Source organism: Camelus dromedarius, chromosome 20 (assembly GCF_036321535.1).
Source record: "Camelus dromedarius isolate mCamDro1 chromosome 20, mCamDro1.pat, whole genome shotgun sequence".
In the NCBI taxonomy this organism is placed as follows: Eukaryota; Metazoa; Chordata; class Mammalia; order Artiodactyla; family Camelidae; genus Camelus; species Camelus dromedarius.
The window spans coordinates 524,715-546,134 of record NC_087455.1 but is presented as its reverse complement, the minus strand read 5'-3'; the positions used below and the strand labels follow the sequence as shown (position 1 = coordinate 546,134).

The window sequence follows — 21,420 nt, the reverse complement described above, 5'->3', positions numbered from 1 at the left end:
AAAGGTTTACCTACTCGTTGTCGCATCAGTTGATGACTTCCGAGCTCCATTACGTTTCTGTACTCACTTTTCTTGCCTTCTGTGGTAGCGAAGCGCTTTCCCCTATTTTTCTGTCCATGTGTGATGTCTCTGTGGACTCATCCGTTGCTATTTCGTGCTTTTCTGTCGCTGGCTTGGTGGCCAGGTTGTCTCACTGAGTTGGCCCCTGTGTCCTTGAGGCGCGTCTCTGCCATTTTTCGAGCCTTTCCTCATTTTCTTGCACAAGAAGTTGTTCTGGGTGCACCTTGACCTGTCCCTGCCTCCAGCTCTGTGGGCCCCTTTCAGATGAGCTGTTTTTATCTTTTGTTTCTGAGAAATTTGTTTCCTTTATTTATTTAAATTTTCTTGCTTTCCTTTTTTGTTTCTCTCTGACTCCTGTTTTCTGGATGGTAGCACTTCCGTTTTCATCTTTCCTTTTCCTTTCTTGGTTCTCCTTTGAAGTCCTCAATCTGATCTTCCAAGTCAGTGATTCTTTCTTAGCAATAACCATTTCATCATTAATTTCTTGAATCAAATTCTGTATTTCAACTGTTACGATTTTTCACATTTTTTTTCTTGTTCTTGGTTCATGTTAATATTTTCCCATCTATGGTATGTTTTTCAGGTCAAGGTTATGTTTTTAGTCCATGAATCCTAGTATTTCTGTTTCTAATGGACTTTGCATGTGGCCTCAGTGTTCACTATCAGACAGTTTGTAGTTTCTACTACTAACCCAAAGTTTTTTTCTAGGATTTTAAAATTTTCTAGGTGATTAGCTTTTCATGGCTACTGTGGATTTATAATTTCATTGCATTCTCTACACGGAATCTGGCCAGGTTTAGTTCTCCTTTTAAGAGTTTGTTGAGATACTCTTTTTGGCCTAATAAATGGTCAGGCTTTCAAAGTTGTTTGTGTATATTTGGTAAAAAGTTTTGTCTATGTTTTTAGAGCAAGCTTTAAAAATTGTTACTCAAGGGCAGGCGGTATAGGCATGCATGAGGTCCTGGCCTCAATCCCCAGTATCTCCATTAAAAAAACATGTATGTATACAGGTAGGGGTGTGTGTGGGTGTGTATGTGTGTGTGTGTGTGTGTGTGTAATTGTAATTGTTATTCAAGGCCTAAATATCCTTATTTTCTCTACTTGATCTTTGATTTCTAAGTGAGAGGCATTAAAAGTCTCCTGTAATCATTGCAGTTTTCCCAGTTTCTCTCTGTTGTCCAGTGTTTGCTTTCTGGGATTTCAAAGCATGAACCGAAGTCTCAGACAAAGCACTTAGAAGAGAAGTCCTTTTCTGCATGGAAGGTTCCCAGGGAGCAGGGCTTTGGGGTGCTGACTCCCCAGGTTTGGAGGAAACCACAGGCCCACCAGGCTGCGGAGGTTTTCCTGTGTCCTTGTCTGTTTTCTTGGTGCGCAAGGGTCCCTTCATTTTGGAGAGTAGGACTAAGCCCCGCGAGCTGGCTTCCTTGGGCGATGTTAGGGCATAGTGAGTTTCCTGCCCATGACAGGTGGCCCTGGTGTCCCTTCGGTGGGGGCTGGGTGGGGTCTGTCGTGCTGTGTCCTCATGGCCAGAGCCCCTGGGAACAGAGAGCGGCTGGGGCCACGGTGCCCACACACTCCTCCACGGCCCTCCCCACAGCCTCAAAAGCCTGGCCCCGACGGCGAGGACCTCCTGGCTGACAGCGTGCGGACCATCAGCATCAGCACCCTCTACCTGGTCAGCACCACAGTGGACAGGATGAGCCACGTGAGTTGTGCCGCCCTGCCTGACCACGCCCCTCCCCACCCCGCGGGGGGCCTGGACCTGCCTCCCACAGACACCCCGGCGCTGCTGCCCCCAGGTCCTCTGGCCATACCTGCTCGAGTTCCTGGTCCCTGTGCGCTTCACCGAGGCGCTGACCCCGCTCTGCAGGAGCCTCGTGCACCTGGCCCAGAAGAGGCAGGAGGCAGGGACTGACACCTTCCTCATCCAGCACAGTGACAACGGTGCGCCCTGACCCCACCTCGCCCTGGCTCCTACCCCTCCCACCCCGCCCTGACCCCAGGCCACAGCCAGGCCCCCTGAGTGTTTGCCCATCTCCTTTGCAGTGACCCTTCCGTCTCCCTATGCCCTGACCACGAGGCTTCTGGTAAGCAGCGCCCTTGGGTGTTTGGCTTTCATAGCACACGGGTGGCATCACCTCCCCTGATCAGGTGGCCACCTGGTGGGCGCCACACCCCGAGGGGGTGTCAGGGGAGGAGCAGGCCCTCCCTGTGTCCCCGTGTCCTTGTACTTGTGCTGTCACTACCGTGTAAAGGACACTGTCTTGCAGTAGGGGGCTGTCAGGCGCTCCCACTGGGGTTTTGGGGAGCTGCATCTCAGGAGGCTCCTTACCCCTACTTGGGTGGCTGTGCTCGACCTCCTGTTGGCCGTCGTGGCTCTGGGCACGGGTGGAGAACCCACTTCTGCCTCCTCCAGGCTGTGTCTTCCAACCCCTACCTGGGAGATGGTCGCGGGGCAGCCTCGCTGCGCCTCCTGAGCGTCCTGCATCGGAATATCCACCCTCTGCTGGGTCCGCGGTGGGCGACAACCATCCCCCTGCTGCTGGCACACCTGGATGGTGAGGCCCAGGAGGTGGGCAGCGCTGCTCCTCCTCCAACCCTATTTTTGGTAGTCAGCATCAAGGCTGTCCCGTGAGGACCAGGGTTTTGAAATGGCCTCTGCTGTGGTTCAGGAAAAGGCCAGAACGGTGGGGCTGGAAGGATACTGGCTGCTGGGTGTCACCTGGGAGCACATTGGATGTGGGCACAGCCCTGTGCTTCCTTGTGTTCTGGTGGATGGGGCGATGCCTAGGCCTGGTGGGGGTGCTGGGCGGGGCCTGGTGGGAGGTACTGGCTGGGGCCTGGGCCTGCTGGGAATGGGGGATGCTCCGAGCATCCATTCCTGCCTGTTGGGATGGGTCTGCCTGCCAGGCTGAGTGGATGCCTGGTCGTTTCAGGACATACTGAGAAAACGCTGTCACAGAAAGAATGGGAAGAGAAGCTGCTGATGGTGAGAGAAGGCAGTGCGGGCTGTGCCGGGCACAGGGGCCTTGTCTGGCCTGGGTGGGGAGCGCTTGGGGCAGCAGTGGGGCTGTTCCTTTCCAGGGTCGTGATGCCTGCCTTGACCTAGGGATGTGGCCGGGGGAGGTGCAGAGGGACAGGTGGGTGTCTTTGGGGTGAGGACGGGCTGCTGCCCTCACAGATTGTCCACTCTGCTGTGACAGGGTCACATTTCAGGGGTTTGAGCTGCCCTGGCCGAGAGCGCCTCCTCTCCTGTCCCCTGCCCGGCTCTGAGCTGTCTGTGCTCCTGGTGTCTGACTACCCAGAATTTGTTTTGTCTGGGCTTGAAAGTTACCCATTAACTATTCAGAGTCATGGCACAGGACCGGGAGGTCACTGCGTGTGACACTCTGGGCCTTGGGTCCCTCCCCAGCCAGTCCAGTGAAAGGCAGAGCTCCTGGCCCCTCACTGGTATGGCTCCTGCCCCCAGTTCCTTCAGGACACTCTGGCCATTGTGTCTGACAACACGTGGATTTGCCAGCTGAGCCTGGAGATGTGCAAGCAGCTACCCAGCTACAATGGGATGCCCCAGGAGAAGGTGTGGGGGAGAGGCCGCCCAGGAAGGTGTGGGGGAGGGGGCCGCCCAGGAAGGTGTGGGGGGATAACCTGCCAGGGGGTTTGGGCATAGTCCTCAGGCTCCGAGTTCCTGCTCCTTGACTGTGTCACTTCTGTCACCCGGCACCTGGCTCTGGTGGCCCTCGTGGTGTTGGCAGAGCAGGAGGAGAAGGCCCGTGAGCCTCCCCATAGTGACTGATGGCTGGAGATGCCGGAGCTTGCGCTCCTCGGCCCCTGTCCAGAATTCACGTTGTCCTTGCAGTGGTCAGTGTCACGGGTTCCCAGTGGTCTCTCTCCCACGTCCAGCTGGCAGCGCAGACACCGCTGGGCGGTGTCTTGGTAGGGCTGGGTGTCCCTCTGCTGGGGAGCCAGGCACAGCACGTTCTCTGGCCTCGTTGCAGAACTTTCTGTATAAATGCATCGGAGCCACCCTGGGTGCTGCTTCCAGTAAAGAGGTGGTGAGAAAACGTCTGCAGGAGCTGCTGGAGACGGCCCGGTACCAGGAGGAGGGCGAGCGTGAGGTGGCTGTCATCGTCCCCACAGGAGCCCCGATGCCCGCAGGCTGGCAGACAGTGGCCACCCTCTGTCCTCTCTCAGGCTTTTAGCCAGCGTGTGCACATGTGTGTGTGTGTGCGTGCGTGCATGCGTGATGCACCTGCATGGTGTGCGCCTGCCTGTGTGCTCGTCCCCGTCCTTGCCCAGCTGTGAGCCCACCTGTGTGCCTCCCCAGGGCCTTGCCTGTTGCTTTGGGATCTGTGCTGTCTCCCACCTGGACGACACCCTGGCCCAGCTAGAGGACTTTGTAAAGTCGGATATGTTCAGAAAATCTGTTGGCATTTTCAACATTTTTAAGGTACAGAGGTCAGGCTGATGGCTGAAGGGGGAGGTCTGGGGTGTGATTTTGTCTTAGCCGTGGCCCCCACATTTTGAGGTCCTTGGTGGGTTGGGGGTCATCCTGGGCCTTCCTGGGCTTGGTGCCCAGTAGCCTGGGGGGTGGGGCAGGGAGCTGGCATCTGGCCTCTGTTAACTCGTTGGTGAGGCTGGGATGCATGGGATCCCTCCCAGCTGGCGACAGGGGTTTGCAGCCCTCTGCCAGCTGTGAGAGGGGCTCTGGGTGGCAAGGATGGGCGTGGTCCCTTTCCTGTCCCCACCCCCCACCCCCCACCCCCGCTCCACCCAGGTCTGGGCGTTCTCTGCCCCCTGGTGGCCAGGGGAGGCTGCATTCTTGCTGAAGCCTGATTTGGGAGGGTGGGCCCCCACAGCCTGCCTCCACCCCAGCGCGCGTCCCTCGGTAGAGCTGTGCCTCCCCACGCTGGCCCCAGTCACACAGTCTTGGGGCTGCGCGCTGTGAAGAGGCCGCAAGGTTGGACGGGCTCCTGGGCAGCCACCTGGGCGAGGCTGGGACCCTGCCTCCTGGCCCCCCAGCTCCTCCTCCTGTTTGTCCCCCACCCTGGTCCCCAGTGGGCTTGAGCCTGGCCGGCAGGACCTGACCCACTGTTCCTGACAGAAGGACTCTGGTCGGGTGGCGCCTTTCAGGCTACTGGCTCTGCCCTTCTTCCGGAGGACATGGGGTTCGAGAGCCAGGCTCCCGCTGGGGGGGGGTGTGTGTGATGGAAGTTGTGCCGATTCCCCTGGCCTCTCAGGATCGGAGTGAGAATGAGGCAGAGAAGGTGAAGAGTGCGTTGATCCTGTGTTATGGGCACGTGGCGGCACGGGCCCCCCGTGAGCTGGTGCTGGCCAAGGCGGAATCGGACATCTTCCGGAACATGTCCCAGTGCTTCAGCACCAAGGTGGGCGCCTCGGCCGGGTCCACAGACAGGGACGGAAGGAGGGGCGCTGCCACCAGAGCCCCACGTCTTAACTCATCTCACTTTTGTTGTTCAGGTTCTGGGAATAAAGGTAGAGACCAAGGTACAGTGTGTAGGAGTTAAGTGTGAGCTCTGCCTTTCCTCTGTCCTCTGGGCTGGGCTGTGAGCTTCTGGGGCAGCAGCCGGGGGTGCTCACTGGGGTTTCCTGGGCCCAGTCCGTGGGCAGAGCATTCGGGAACATCACTCCTGTAGTCTGTGCCTACTACCTGGGAGCAGCCCCTCCTCTTGGGGCCAGAGGGGGGGCCCTGGAGCTCCTGCTCTGACCCAGGCCCTGGACGGAGGGCGGGAAGGGACGGGGAGGTGACAGGCTTGCAGGCTAGGGGTGGGGAGCCTCAGCCTCGGCCCCTCCTCTGGCTCCACTCTGACGCTCACGGGCCGCCCCGCAGCAAGCACCTAGGAGAGGGGCGAGTTCGAAAGCTTGTGACACTGGCCTCTGGTCTCACTAACGTATTTCCCTCTGGAACCTCTGGCACTAACCTGGAGGCCTTCTCTGGGAGTGGCCGGGTTTTCCCCTTAAAGAGCAGACCCTCCTGGGTCTCCTGGGTTGACTGGGCGGTGGGGATGTCTCAGTTGTCTCCTGCACTGAGCCCATGAGAGGGAGCCCAGCCCTCCATGTCCCCAGACAGGCCAGCAGCAGCCCCACTCTGCTGGGGCTCTTCTTGGGCGTGCCTCCTTCTCCTCCACCTGGGGGGACACCTCCAGCCACACCACAGGCTGCAGGGGATGCAGGTGGATAGAGCGTGGTGTCGGCCTGCAGTCATCTGGCCAGGCCCGTGACCTGGGGACCCCTGGGCCCAGGCCAGGCAGACAGCTAATGGCCACAGGGGTTCCTTCCCAGACGCCCCTTGGCCCATGTGGCTTTGACAAGAGCTTGAGGAGGACCAGCTGAGGCCCTGTGAGAATGGAGGGGAGTACATTTCTGGCTTTGGAGGGGAAGGCAGGGCCTGTGGACAGGCCTTGCTGCCATAGGCAGCGACCCTTTATGGGCTCAGCCCCGTGGGCCGAGAGGGAGTGGCTGCCACCTCAGGGCAGAGCCACGTTGGGCGGAGGGCCTTGGAGGCCTCCTGCAGCCCAGTGTCCCTCCAGGACCCGGCCCTGAAGCTGTGCCTCGTGCAGAGTGTGTGCATGGCCAGCCAGGCCATCTGCAGCAGCACCCAGGGCAGCTCCTTCCACTTCTCCAGGAAGGCGGAGCTGGTGGCGCAGATGATGGTGAGCGCCAGGCAGGGGCCTGGCTGGGTCCCGGGAGGGCTGGAGCACCCATGTGGGTTGAGGGACAGAGGCAGCCCAAGCCAGCGCCTGAGTGGCAGGCAGGCTGGTGCTCTGGCCAAGGGCTGTCACGTGGCTGCTTCCCTAGGAGTTCATTAAGGCGGAGCCCCCAGACTCCCTGAGAACACCCATTAGGAAGAAGGCCATGCTCGCCTGCACTCACCTGGTGTATCCTTTCGTCCGGGCACGCGGGGCCACCTGTGGGGCCACCCATGTGCGCCTGGTGTGGGCTGAGCCCTTAACTCAGGCTCAGCTCCCTGAAGCCGGCGCTGGAAGAGCAGATGCAGGCGGATCTGGTCCACAGCTGTCTACACAGCGTCCTGGCTGTGCTGCCCGAGCCCGAGGGGGAGGATGGCCACCAGGAGGTATCAAGCATGTCCCTGCCTTGTGCCCCTCCCCGTGGGGGCAGCAGGGAGGCCGTGGGGGTGGCGGGGTCACAGCGGGACTGGAGGCCTCTCTCGTTGCAGTCCCTGTACCTGGACACCATGCAGGCCCTTGAGGACTTGCTGACAAGCCTCCTTCAGCAGAACATGACCCCCCAGGGCCTACAGGTCATGGTAGAGGTGTGCAGCGGGTGTGCCCTGCCCTGGGGGACACTGTGGGGACAGTCTGGTGCTCTCTGCGAGTGGTGGGTGGTCTGTGAGCAGGCAGGCGGCACCCCCTCTTGTCTGGGCAGGTATGCGACAGGGGTAGACCTTGACCAGACGGGGCCCAGAGCCTGTCCTCGTGTCCCTACCATTGGTCGGTGCTGGGATGGAAGGTGCCCCAGATGTGAGCTCCAGCCCTTCTGGGGCCACTGAGGTGGCAGAACGGGTGGGCAGTGGCCTGGGGTAGGACTTTTCCCCTTCTCGGAACACCTTGTTCCTCTGTAGGCCCAGCTCGCTCTGGGTGCACATGGGGTGGCCGTGGCCATGGCCGTGAGCCAGGCCAGCAGGATAGAGATGGGGCAGGGGTGCACTATGCAGGTGGCTTGCCCTCACCTGGCCCGCTGGCCCCCACACCCAAAAGGGTGGCCCGGCAGGGGTGCTGACCTGCCCACAGTATGTAGGCTCCAGTGTCCCGTGCTGAGTCCGAGCTGGCGCCTGTGTGAAGCCCCCTCTTCCCCAGCACCTAAGCCCATGGATCAAGTCCCCGCGGGGCCACGAGCGGGGACGGGCCCTTGGCCTGAGCGCCTGCCTGCTGCGCTACTTCCTGGAGCACTTGCACGTCAGTGTAAGTACCCAGGAGGCCACCCACACAGCTGCTCCCCTGCCCTGGCCCATTCCTGGCCCCTTGGCTTGGGGACCACTGCGTGCAGCCCTCACATCTCCGAGTGCCCCAGGCTTTCTGGCCTTCCTCCAGCTGCTGCCCTGGGCTCATCCTGCAGCCCCACCAGTCCCACGGTCCTCTATCTGGGGCCGTGGGTGGAGGACCTGTCAGGGCCAGAATTGTCCTCAGGAGCCCACTCCTTAGCTAGGGCTAACATGTGATATGGTTCCCAAATGAGCAAAGGAATGATGGGTACCCTGGTGCGAAGGGAGAAAATGAGGGCATTCGAGGCAGAAGCAGCATTTCAAGCAAAGGCAGGGGGACCTGAACCCATGGGATGTTGTGGAAAAGGCAAACACTGTTTGGCTGTCAGAGTGGATGGGAAGGGGCTTGGTCCAAGAATCACACGGTTATTGTGTGTTTTAGTGTTTGCTATGATTAAGTAGCTCCTGATCCCTCTTTTCCAGAACTGCACAGTTGTTCTTGTAAGGCCATCAATCAGGTGGATTTAGGGTGGACTGGACGCAGTGCTCACACGGTCGTGGCGCGGCTTTGATGGGGCGCGGACCTGATGGGTTCTGCTGCTGAGCAGTAGCATGTTTGAATGTTAGGTCTCTCCATCCAGACCCCTCTGGCCCCTCAGAAGCACGTCCTGGCTCGAAGTTTTGTTGCTGTTGTCAGTGTGATTTCTTCTCCGATTGCATTTAATAATTGCTTATTACTGCTAGGCAGAAAACTGGATTTTTGGATACTTAGAAACTGGGTAGTTTATAAGATTCCCTTGTTATTTCTAATAAATTTTTAATCAGGCCTCTGTAATCTTCAGATTACAGCCACTGCAGTTTACAAATGCTGAGAATTTTGCCTTCCTCCCCAGAGCTCACACGTGTCAGTCCGCACGGTCGTCCGGCATGAAGACGCGAGTGGGCGGTGGCCCGGGCCGCTGCGGCTTCCCTCCTAAGTGCAGTGCTGGGTTTGGCTGGCAGCACTTACTTTCCTATCCATTCCAGAAGCACCGGTCTGTTTGTTTTAATGAGGACTTTTATCGCGGACAGACAGAGAGCTGCCGTGGTCAGACACCTTCCTCTTGTCTATTAGGACGTTCTAGATTTCTTCTCCTGTTGGTTTTAATACGTCCACGCTTCTGCCTTGTGTGGCCGGGTCTGCGGGCCTCATGATGTCCTCAGCCTCCATGCACGTGTAGACGGGCTTTTCCCACCCAGGTTCTCTCATGGCCTGGTTTTCACGTAACCCTAGTCCAACTCGAGTTCATTTTTGTTCACGATAAGCGAGGCAGCCAACCTCACTAAGAGGAGCAGCAGCTGGTGATCTTCGCCTGGCGCTCCAACCTCCCTCCTCCTGGAAACCCCTGTGGTGACCTGGGGAGAGCAGCAGCCTGGGAGCCCTGCAGTTTCTTCAGGAGCCTGTGCTGGGCAGTGGGGGCTGCAGGCGCCTCCCAAGGAGGCCTCCTGGTGGCAGTGGCGGTGGGGGCAGGAAGGCCGAGGGGCGTGTGTTGGGGGGGGTAACAGACGTCCCCAGGCCCGGAGTGTAGGAAGCAAGGCCAGTTGCCGAGAGCAGGGTGGGGAAGGTTCTGGGGAGAGCAGAAACGGCTCTAAAGACAGGACCAGGACCCAGGCAGGACGAATCCCCAGGAAGGGATTCGATTCAGCACCCCCCGACCTGGCAGGGGATTTGCTTTTAGGGAAGGGACCCCTCCATGTGCGTCAGCTGAACCAGCAGAGCCCGACCGTCCCCGGGCCTGCACATACCAACTTGCCCAGCCCTCTTCTCCTCTTAGGGACCCACACTTGTGGGGTGAGGGTTGACCTCCAGGGGAGGAGCTGGACACGGGCCATGCTGGCCAAAGGGATGGACAGGGGCTGCCCTCCTGGTCACACTACTGCCCACATCTGGGTTCAAGAGGTACAGGTGGTACCTGCCCACCCCAGTGTCCCTTCCCTGGCAATCCCTCCAGTGTCCCCGCAGCACCTCCCAAATCTGCCTCTCCAGGCTCTGGTGCCCTTCCACAACCTGGGCCTCCTCGTCGGCCTCTTCTCCCCACGGTGTGCGGACCTGTGGCCTGCCACCCGCCAGGAGGCCATCAACTGCGTCTACTCCCTCCTCTACCTCCAGCTGGGCTACGAGGGTGAGCCCCTGGTGGGGCAGAGGGGCCTGGGGGTTGAGGGAGTGGAGTCTGGGCCCCTCTCCACGCTCCCTCCTGACTCTGCAGGCTTCTCCCGGGACTACCGGGACGAGGTGGCTGAGCGGCTCCTCACCCTCCAACGTGGCCTTGTGCACCCTGACCCTGCCGTCCTCTTCCACACCTGCCACAGCGTGGCCCAGGTACCTGCCGGGCCTCCACTGAGGGGAGGGACCCCGGGCCACCTCCTCGCACCTCAAGTGCTCCGTGGGCACGAGCATGGGCAGGTCTTATTCGGAGAGCTAGCTGTCTAGCACCGCCTCCATCACCCTGCTGGACTCCCGGGGGTTCACCCTAAAGGCACAGCAAGAGGGTGCAGTCAGGACCCAGGACTGGGCTCCTGGTACCAGCGGGCTGAGAAGGCTGCCCCTAGCCCACCCTGTTAGCCCCGAGCCAGGGCAGTGCTCTTATTCCATTTGGGGTTTGAAAATGGCCCCCAGGGGTCTGCAGGCTTTCTTTCCTGCAGAGGAAAGAAGGGAAGGGGGTCCACAGGCCTTCTGGGAGGGGGGACTCAGCCACTGGGAAGCAGAGACCCAGCCCTGTCCAGGCGGAGCGAGAACTTCATGTCTGGGATCAGACATGATCCTGGATAGTCAACCACTTTAATGCCTTTATTTCTTCTGTGTATGTAGGGTAGCACTTTCCCTTTATCTGCTTTGGCTCCTGGTTGCACTCTGTTATGTGAAGGGAGTGGCAGGGGCTCTTGTCTCTGCTGGGCTGGGGGGTCCCTGAGGGTCCGGGGCGGGACATGCTCCTAGATGCCTTCGACTCTATTCTAGAGTTTTAGAGTGGCAGCATCACCCCAGCCCACCCCACTGGTCAGGGGGAGCCTTAGGGAGGGCACTCTGTCCTGGGCCCCAAAGCTGCCCAGGGACCACTTCCAAGCAGCCTGGGCCTGGAGGCCCTGAGGCTGCATCCTGAACCTGACCAGGCTTCAGTCTGGGATGGGGGGCTCCTGTGCAGGAGCTCCTGAAGGCTTGTGGAGCCTGCAAGGGGGTAGGAAGCTTGGGCCCCCGGGATGTTGTGCCTGGAAGGGACACTGACCCCTGTCCTGCCAGTCTTTCTGACACAACTGTCCTCCTAGATTATTGCCAAGCGCCTCCCGCCAGATCAACTCATCAGCCTCTTGCTAACCTTGTTTGAGGGCCTGGGAGACCCCGACAAGAACTGCTCCCGGGCCTCCACGGTCATGATCAACTGCCTGCTGAAGGAGCGCGGCAACATGCTCCTGGAGAAGGTGTGGCCAGGCTGCGCAAGGGCACGCTGTGGGCGGGGCCTGACAGGAGCGTGGTGGGAGGGGCTGGGGCGTGGGCGTGGTTATATCCGGACTGGCCCAGAGTGGGTGGGCGGGGCTGGATACATGGGGGCTTAACATCCAACTCGACTCCCACCACTCCCACTCACAAGACCCCCCCCTGGTTGGGGTTTGGCCCTCGATGCCCTGTCCCTTGTCCCTGCGGGCCTGATTTGGACAGCTCTTCCTCTCCTGTTTGAAGACAGAATTTGGCGAAAGTAACTGCTCAGAAAGTAAAGGAGAAAAAGGCAACTGAAAAAAACACCGGTGCTGAGGTCTGTCAGTCTCTGGTGAGGACGCAGGTCCAGAGGGTCACCACGGAGGGCCCCACAGCGGGCCTGGCCCCGAGTGGCCGTGTCCAGGACGTTCGGGTGCTGCCCACCCTCACCCCATCACCTGAGTCCCTCTGGCTGTGAGCTCATGTGGCTGCCCACGTGTTTCCAAACGTGCCCGGGCAGCCACTGTGTCAGATGTGTGCAGGTCCTCGTAGGTCTGGACATGAATCCTGGCGACCCAGTTAGCCCAGGGTCCCTGTGTGCCTGGAGGGAGATACAAAGTGAGGCATACCTGCAGAAAAGGGGCTTTGTCCTAAGTGCACGGCCTTGGGGGTTCCCACAGACGTGCAGGAGCTGAATCACCAACTCCAGAGCCCCTCGTACCCCCAGCTGACCCCCCACAGGGTGCCAGCACCCCCTGAAGTACAGAGTGTGGCCTGGGATGTACCTCATGGGGAAGATGCCCGCATGTCTGGCCCCGCACGGCAGCAGCTCGTGAGACCACGTGCATTCCCTGGGCCTGGCCCAAACGTCCCTCTGTCTCCATACGCATCACTCCTTCATGTGTCACGCACACTCGCTCGCCTGCTTCAGTGACCTTGGGCGGCTCCCGATCTGCACTGTCTTGAAGATGATGCCAGAGTCCAGCTCCTCTGGACCTGACAGGCATTTTGGTTGGAGACACAGCCAGGAGAGAGCCTGGGGCCTGCGGGAGAAGCCACTGTGCAGCTGTCCCAGGGCTGCCAGATGGCGTTCCAGACAGGGGACAGTTCTCCCACTGGCCCCAAGTGAGGCTCTGGCAAGCCACATCCCTGCCAACACCGTTTCTGTCCTTTCTAATGGGTGTGGGGCAGGTTCGCATTAGAGTTCTGTTTGCATTTCTCTGGTGGCTTAGGAAGTGGAACACTTTTGCACCTTTCCTAGCTACTCAGACATCCTCCTCTGTGCAGACACCAGCCTTGCCCATTTTTCTTCTGTGCTGGCTTGTCTGTGCTTTTTTATTGATTTGTGGAAGCACTTTATATATTGTGAATACAGTTCTATATTGGGTGTATATAGTGCAAATATTTTCTCAGCAAGGGGCGAGCAGGAGTTGCCGATGGAGAGGAGGGGAGAGCTTGGGAGGGAGAACCATGTGCTGATGCAGCCGTGTGTGGTGTGGCACCTGGAGAGGAGGGTGTGCCTCTCGGGGCCCTCAGCCCGGGGCTGAGGGTATGGGGGTGTCAGGCCAGTCGGACCTGGGAGTGGAAGGGGGTTGGGAAAGGAGGACGGGGAAGAGGGCACAGCTGTGATGGATAGTCAGGGTTTGATGGGCGAAGGTTTGGATTTTATTTTGCACTCAGTGGGGCTCCCGGTTCGGATCTGAATGGTGGGAAGGTGCCCTGGTGGCTCTGTGCGGGTGGAAGGGGACAGGCCAAGCTGCAAGCAGTGGCCACCGGTGGTCCCGGTGTATGTGTGTATACACTGAGTCTTCTTTACTCTCTCATCTGTCCCTGGACACTTGTGCTGCTTCCGCCTCTTAGCTACTGTGGATGATGCTGCCGGGAACATGGCTGGATGCATATCTCCTTTAGATCCTGGCTTCTTCTGGGTAAATACCCAGAAGTGGAATTCCAGGATCACATGGCGGTTCTAGGTTGAGGTTTTGAGGACCCGCTACACGGCTTTCCATAGTGGCTGCCCAAACTGCATCTCCATGAACGGGGCTCAAGGGCTCCGTTTCTGCGCGTCCTCGCCAGCTCTTGCTGCTGCCTGCTTTTCTGATAGTAGCGGTCCTGAGGGCTGTGAGGCGGTCTCTCATGTTGGTTTCGACTTGTGTTTCCCTTGGAATTAGTGACGCCGAGCATCTTCCATATACTTGTCAGCCATTTGTACGTCTTCTTTGGAGGAATGTCTGTTAATGTCCTTTGCCTGTTGTAAAATCAGGTTATTTCATTTTTTTGCTGTTGTTGAATTGTAGGAGTTCTTATATATTCTGGGTGTGACCACGTTATCAGATGTATGATTAGCAAATATTTTTTCCCATTCCGTAGGCTGCCTTTTCTGTCTTGATTGTGTCCTCTAATGCATAAAAGGTTTTAAAGTTTGATATAGTCCCATATGTCTGGGTTTTGGGGGGGGGTAATTAGGTTTATTTACTTTCTTATTTATTTAATTGAGGTACTGGGGACTGAACCCAGGACCTCGTGCATGCTAAGCACGTGCTCTACCTCTGAGCGCCACCCTCCCCCCATGTCTGTTTCTGCTGCTTGTTTCTTGTGCTTTGGGTGTCACATCCGAGAAATCACTGCCAAGTCTAATGTCCTGAGGATTTTCCCCTGTTTTCTTCTAGGAGTTTCCTAATAGTTTTGAGTCCCACCTGTTCTTGGTAAATCCAGGTGCCTCTCCCTGGGCCCAGCATCCTGAGGTGGATGCTGGCCTCTTGGAGCTGTGGGTCTTCTCCAGGTGACACTCTCAGCACCCCACTGGAGGGTGCTGTCCCTGAGCCTCACCTGGCGCCTGCCTGCAGCTCTCAAGTGACCTGGACGCTGGCATCCAGCCCCATGGGGGTCATGGCGGGCCACCGTTTTCTCTCCTGTCCTGAGAGGCTCTGGCAGCCAGCCTGTTGAGACACCTGGCCACTGTTGGACTTTGAATTCCTCTGAGATCAAATCAGAGAGGGGGTCTTAGGAGGTGAGCTGTTACTGGACTGAGCCCCCTCTCCAGCACGCCGTGGTTGTAGAGGACAGTCTGGCAAGACCGTCCCTCCCAGGCTGGGAGGCAGGAGGAGCGTGCAGGGGACGGGCAGGGGAACAGGAAAGGATAGACCGAAACAGACAGGTGGGAGTAGAAAATGGAGCCACCACCGTAGAGCCATCCTGACAGAGGCTAAAAGTCGCCACACGACCCGCAGTTCCGCTCCTGGTAGCCAAGGGGGACGGCACCGTGCCTCCAAGCCCTGAACGTGCACACGCCTGGCAGCCCCGCAGTAGAAACAACCCCAAGCCCATCAGTGAACGGGTCAGTAAACAGTAAACACAGCCTGTCTGTCCAGTGAGACCTGCCTCCATTTGGCAGCAAAAGGAAGTGACGTACTCACACCGGCCACAACCAGGAGGGGCCTTGAAGACATTCGGCAAAGTGAAAAAGACTAGCTCTGTCTCGGTTCAGAAGGAACACAGAGTCAGGCTGCTCCCGGGCACCTTGAAAGGGACGCACAGAGGCCAGCACGACACAGCAGGAAGGGGAGAAGCCACTGAAGCAGTTAGGAAGAGCCTCGGAAAGATGTGTCTTAGGAAAAGAACCAATGCCAGAAAAAGCAAAAATGCAAAGCGAAGAAGAGGGAAAGTACACACACAAGAGGTTTGAAATACTGCGAGGCACGTCTGTGAGCAGCTGTGCCCCGAGCACTGGACGCCCTCTGGTAAAAGGATGGGTCCCTGAGGATGTTGCTCCCACCCACATCAGTGCAGTGGGAAGTCGGGGCTCCTGACCACAAAGGTGACCAAGCCCCCCGGCCCTCGGCCAGGAGAGTGGAGGGGAGCCAGGCGCCCCTCCCAGGAGACGGTCTGTCCAATTTCAGTGGTGACCGTGGGTGGACGGTCCTGGCCCATCTGTCTGTGGACATCCCTGCTCTTGAGCGTGACGAGCAAGACCCACTCAGCCACTGCCAAGCGTGCCGGTTCAGCACCGCCTCCCGCCAGCGCCCCCTGCGTGGGAACAGGCCTGCACAGCTGCCTGGAGACTCCGACTGAGGCTGGGGTCCTCCCTCCCAGCCCAGCTCCGCCTCAGCCTGGGCACAGCGCCCCTCCCTGGCCCCGCCCAGCACACTGCTCCCCTCCACGCTCACCAGGCAGAGGTGGGGCGGGCGCTGTGGGCCTCTAGCGGCCAGAGGCTGGGTCACTCTGGAAGCCTCAGTGCTCATGCCAGTGGCCTTCCCCTCCTGGCTCTGCTCTGCACAAGCCCCTCCTCCCAGCAGGCCCCTCCTGGGCTCCTGTCACTTGCCACGTGGGTCTGGGCCTGTGTCCCAGCACCAAGATCCCGGGGCTCTGGCTCCAGCTCTGCTCTCAGGGACCACCCTCCCCCAGGCCCCCTGCACCCTGGCCATGTGAGGTTGGCTCCTGGCATGGGTGAGTGCACCGCGGGCCTGACCACCCAGCCCGTCACCCGCAGGTGCCCGAGATCATGAGTGTGCTGCGCTCCAAGCTGCAGGAGACCCGGGAGGAGCACGTCCTGCAGGCCGCGCAGCACAGTGTGTACCTTCTGGCGAGCCAGCACCGCGCCGCCGTTGTGTCCAGCCTCCTGGGCAGCCCCCTGCCCTTTGACAGGTACCCAGTGCCCACCAGCCTGCTGGGGTGGACGGGGTCCCTCCTGCCCAGCGTGGTGCTCTTGTGACCCCAGCCCCCACCCGTCCCTGCATCCCAGCTCCTCTGCATAGAGCCTACGGGCCCCAGTGGGGGTGGTTGTGCCTGCCTCGTCTGTGGGCCCGAGGCTGCTCCCATGGCCCTGGGTTGCAGTGGGCACCCTTGGCTCGCTCCTGGCTCTGCTGACCAGTGCTCCAGCTGGTTTTCTTCAGGGCGTCCACCACCAGCTGTGAGCAGAACCCTGGGGCCAGGCCCCTCTTCCAATCAGGAAGGGTCCCCATCCTGCACTCCCAGCTCTGAGCTTGCCGACCTCAGTTCCAAATGGCAGGACTTCGTCCCCTGGGGCCTCTGCACTAAAGCCTCCAGGTGGCCATTGCCCGCTGGTCCTGCCTTTCTCTGCTGTCCATGTCGTGGGTGGAGGCCGGCATGCTGGGGAGGCGAGGTGGCACGTCACTTCGCTGCAGCTCTGGCCCCGGTGGCCCCAACGTGCCTGCACCTGCTGTCAAGACATGGGCTCCTGCTGCAGGCTTTGCTCTCACTTAGATGCTGGGGTGCCACTCAGGGCCCCAGGTTCACTGTCCACATCCTCCTCTCCAGGGACCCTCTGCGCCAAGCGCACGGAGGGCGTTTGCCTGGGGTCTCCCCCGCCGCCCGCCGCCGTCAGCCTTTGCTTGCCCTGGCACCGCGGACGCGCTCCTCAGTGGTGACGGCTGCGTCCTACCGCGCTGCTGGCTGCTTAAACCCGCTGTGGTGCTTTGTGTCTGCTCTTGGTCTCGCGTGTCCTTCTTCCTTTACCTTCTTTCTTGTCCCTTCTTTAGATTGACAGGATCTTTTTCACAACTTCACATTTCCCCTCAGTTTGTCGGGAAGCTATGCACTCTGTTCTCCTGGTGGTCGCCTGGAGAAGGGCTGCGTGCTGGCGCCCCTGGGCAGCAAGGTCTCCTGACTGGGGAGCTGGGGCTCTTCTGCCCCAGCCCATCATGACCCGCTGGGCCCTGCGTGCCTCCCTGCGCGTCCCTCTCCCAGAGGAGCACACAGGCCACCCGCGGGCCCTGGGGGGACCTATGACAGGAAGATGGCGTGAACCTTGTCAGGGACACAATGGGGGCTGGTCCCTGAGCCAGTGACATGCGGGTTGGTAAAAGACTTTACCAGAGAGAAAATAGGAGAACAGAGGAGGAGTGTATTAAGTCACACTGCCATGGGCAACAGCGGCTGCAGGCTATTGGGTCCGAGGCCACCTCTGTCCTGTAACTGCAGAGACCCGCGCGGGCAGTCTGGGCACGGCGGGGTCCTGGGCGGGGTCCTGCCAGGCGTGGGCACCAGTCTCCTCAGTCTCAGCCTCGATCTCCAACTCACACTTCCGGCGGGAGCACAGCCCTGGAGCCTGTGCAGGGCCTGCGGGCCGCAGCCTCCCCGCCCTGTGCGTCTGGTCGGCTGTCCTTTTCCAAGGTTGTCTGGCTGAGTTTGGACTCAAGGTTGGCACATGTTTTCCATACGTCCGAGTAAGAGACGTGTCACTTTCTGGCTCCCACGGGTCCAGAACACCTTTCATGTGTGGCTGGCGGGGTCTGTTCCTTCATCCTGCTCGGCGGCTGCCAGGCTTCTCCAGCCTGTGACTTGGTGTCTGTCATCAGCTGTGAGCGTCCCCGAGCTCTGCCCTTCAGACACGGTCTCTCTGCTCAGATGCCACGTCTGTCAGACCTTCGCCTCCCACCTGCCCTTCTCGCTCTGTCCTCTGGACAGCACTGTGCTCTCTGCTGGCTTCCGGGTAACTCCTTCTGCTTGTCTTCCAGGTCACTGTTTCTCTCTCTTGCTGCATCCAGGCTGGTGCCAAATAAGCCCACCGAGTGCTGAGTCTCCCTTCTCAAGGGCTGTGGGTTCTCTTCCAAATTTGCTGTTTTTAGAATGCCCGGTCCCTGCTTGATATTGGGAGCGTGTCTCTATAATCACGTGAAGCAGAGCCACCTCCCGAGGCTGGGCGCCTAGGGTCTGCAGGCTGCCCTGCGCCGCCGCCCCTGCCTGACCTCACTCCCTGCTGCTCTTTGGCCACGCGCTGCTGTTCACCCTGGGGACGCTAGTTCTAGGTGGCACCAATGCCTGGGGTGACGCTGCCTCCTCCAGGCCGGCCTAGCATCTGCTTCTGGCAGCTGCTAGGGGACACCGCTGTCCCCCGTTCCCCCTCCGCCCCGTTCCACTGAGCTCTCCTGCCCTCTATTGCCAACTCTGCTCACCACGGTGCAGCCTGGTCATGGGCCCCTGGGCCTCACAGAGAGTGAGCTCAGCTCTGAGATCAGGGTGCCCCCTGGCTGCATGGCTGGAGCTGAGTCTGGCAGGCACGACCAGGGCTGTGGAGCCAGGGCCAGGAGTGGCATAGCAGTAACCACCCTCCTTCCGCTCCAGCCACACCTGCACCCTGTGGCGGGCGCTGGCCGTGGAGCCTGGGCTCACTGCGCAGGTCCTGGGGCTGCTCCTGGAAAAGATAAGCAGGGACGTCCCATTCAAGGAGAGCCGGGCCTTCCTGCTGAACTCCTGCCCCACCCGTGTGGCCACCCTGCTGCCCCTCGCGGTGAGTAGGGCTGGCGGCCGCGCAGGCCCGTTCCCCTCCTCCCTGCTTGGTGAGGCCGGGCGAAGGGCTGCATTGTCGCAGGTGGGAGGACCCCACAGAGGGCCTGGGTGCCACCCCCCAGGCACCTGGTGGCTGACTGGGGCCACGGAGCCGGGGAGCTCAGAGCCCAGGCTCGTAAAGGCCTTGCAGGTGTTGGTCCTCAAGGGAGACCACTCTGTTTCATCCCGAGGAAAAAAAATTAACCCAGCTTGGCAGCGTTTCCACAGTAAGGCAGCTGTGAGAATCTCCTCCTCCTCCCTGCGGAGGAGCCAAGAGCAGATGGTGGGAGGCCGGCCCGGCGGCCATGCTGCCCTCCCATGGCGCGGGGCGCCTGCTGGGTGCTGGGGTGCAGGGTCCGGCCATCACCGTGCCTGGCCCCAGGGGGAGGGGTGAGGCTGAGGCGGCCCCTGTCCCCAGGCCACCTGTGCACTGTACGAGGTCGCATCCACCCCAGCGTCGAGGCCCGCCGTGCTGGAGCTCTACCCCCAGCTGTTTGCAGCGCTTCTGCTGCGTGTCAGCTGCACCGTGGGCGTCCAGTTGCCCCGGAACCTGCAGGCCAAGGAGAGGAGGAGCACCGGCTCGGGCCTGGCCTCCAGGAGCCTTGAGCCCTGCAGGTAAGCAGGTCCTCAGCTCTCGCCCCTCCCGTGAGCACAGGCTCATGCGGGCAGTGATAGCAGAAAGGGCCTCAGGTGGTGGGGAAGGCCCAGGAGTTGCGCCCCGGGAAGGGGGCAGTACCTCCTCTGATGATGTCTGTCAGGATGGGGACCATGGGGGTGGCGGCTGCACGTCTGTGGAGCTTTCCAGGGACATCACGTGAGTCCCAAACTGTGCCTTTTTTGGGAAGGCGGAATTCGAGGAACGTTTGGGGTGTGGCAGGGTCTGAGTGAGCCCCACCCACAACCCTGTCGTTGCCGCCTCGGTCCCCAGCCCCAAGTCCTGGCCCTTTCTACGCTTGATTAGGGCCCCATCTTAGACGAACTCTGCAGCGGCCTCACGGCCTCCCCCTGGGGGCCCTCTCACCTGGCTGGCCCCAGCCTGTCCCCTGGGGAGGGCCCAGCTGCCTCACCAGCAAGGCCTGGCCAACTGCGCACCAGGCCGCCCGCCCCAGCCCGTGCCGGCCCTTCCCTCAGCTCTCGCTGGGGCCTGTGACTCTGGGGTCCTGGAGCAGAAAACCAGGGCTGTAGTGGGGAGCCGCTTGTTGTGGGCACTGGGTGCAGAGCCGAGGCAGCCCAGCTGTCTGCCTGCCTGGCCTGGCCCTGGGCCATTCCTGGGCCCTCGCGGTGGCACTTGAGGCTCCAAACAGCGGTCTGGGGCCAGCAGAGCCTGAGTGACAGTGAGCCTGGCCATCTCCCCACCCATCCCCAGTGTCCGGGGTCGGAGGTGCCCCTTAGCTGGGGACACATGAAGGGTAGCGCCAGTTCGCCCCACCCCCTGCGGGGCTGCTCCATCACAGAACCGACTCGTAAACTCCAGCAAAGGCTGCATGCCAGGGACGGCCCGACTCTGCACAGACCAAGTGGAAAATGTGAACGGACCCGCGGACACCGGCCCGACCAGCCCTGGGCTTGGCATGCTGGGACGCAGCGCTGTGGTCTGTGAGCTGTGGGGGCAGCGAGCCCGACGCCCCCAACAGGGGTCCTTGGGCTGCCACCCCTGCCCTGGACACGTGCAGAGCTGGGCCCAGGCCTTGGCTCTGAAGGGGGCCATCAGCCAGCGAGTCAGACCCCGGCAAATATCGCAGCCACCGAAATTCCAGGCGGCAGGGTGAATGGGTGGGGGCACCCTCATCGAGGTGCTTGACCTCTTCCTAACCCAGGCCTGCCCCCCACCACTTCTGGTTTGTCGGCAGCCAGCCACCGATTGCCCCGAGCAAGCCCGGCCCATCCTGGTCTAGATGGCGCCTTGGCCGAGCCTCGAGGCCTGTAGTGGGCTGTGGGGCCGGCAGAGCTGCTGGGCCTGGGTGTGGGCTGGGGACCAGCCCGGACTGGCCGTGGCCCTGTGGGCCTACATCCTGTGGTGAGGGACTCCTGTCCAGTGACCACAGTGGCCGGCATGGTTCTTCTGTGCCTGCAGTCAGTGTGGGCCCTCCACAGGAAACACAGGGCTTTGGGGACAGTGCCCTTCTAGTGCTTTCTTTGGGGACGGGGCCCAGCTGTGGCTGTCTTAGGGGACACGGTGGGGGCTCACGGGGAGCCTGTCCAGCTGTAGGCAGACACCAGACCAACCCTGCTGACATCTCCAAGGTGACTGGGGATGGGGCTGAGCCAGGGTGAGGGCAGTCGGTTGTGTACATGCTGCTGGGCTCAGGCGAGCCCACCAGCATCTGCTTTTTGGGCTGTTGAAACCCCTGGTCTTGGACCCCAAGGACCCCTGCGTGGCCCAGGGCCCTTGCTCTTGATACGGGACTGGTCTGGAAATCTCACAGGACCAGTCACAGGGCCCCAAAACAGCTTGCCAGGTTCTCCTGTACCCACCCTGCTCCTCCTCAGATGTATGTGAGGCCCCACCACGCAGCCAGCAAGGCCTGGCCCTCGTGCTCCAAACCCCCTGCCCCCCCCCCCACTGCCCCTGCACCCCAGCCGCTGAGCTCTCAAGGTCAGGAGAAGAGCACCTGCAACCGACCCCTGACTGCCCTGTGCTGGGCCCAGCGCACTGCCCTGGGGG

At 60.5% G+C, this 21,420-nt stretch overlaps 1 protein-coding gene across 13 annotated transcripts in view; it reads left to right on the top strand.

Annotated features, from left to right (window-relative positions):
- MROH1 (maestro heat like repeat family member 1) overlaps positions 1–21,420 on the top strand; it is a 65,781-nt gene that overhangs the window by 40,404 nt on the left and 3,957 nt on the right. For 2 of the 13 annotated variants that reach the window (XM_064476721.1, XM_064476720.1), the window contains exons 14-34: positions 1,658–1,765; positions 1,860–2,004; positions 2,107–2,147; positions 2,477–2,618; positions 2,997–3,049; positions 3,530–3,637; positions 4,056–4,175; positions 4,385–4,507; positions 5,298–5,444; positions 5,539–5,565; positions 6,609–6,731; positions 6,877–6,956; positions 7,042–7,153; positions 7,256–7,351; positions 7,881–8,000; positions 10,047–10,182; positions 10,267–10,379; positions 11,321–11,473; positions 15,958–16,112; positions 18,552–18,717; positions 19,174–19,370. In XM_064476721.1, the coding sequence (XP_064332791.1) occupies positions 1,658–1,765; positions 1,860–2,004; positions 2,107–2,147; positions 2,477–2,618; positions 2,997–3,049; positions 3,530–3,637; positions 4,056–4,175; positions 4,385–4,507; positions 5,298–5,444; positions 5,539–5,565; positions 6,609–6,731; positions 6,877–6,956; positions 7,042–7,153; positions 7,256–7,351; positions 7,881–8,000; positions 10,047–10,182; positions 10,267–10,379; positions 11,321–11,473; positions 15,958–16,112; positions 18,552–18,717; positions 19,174–19,370 (2,465 nt within the window). The other 11 variants (XM_064476717.1, XM_064476722.1, XM_064476718.1 and 8 more) reach the window with 11 other exon arrangements.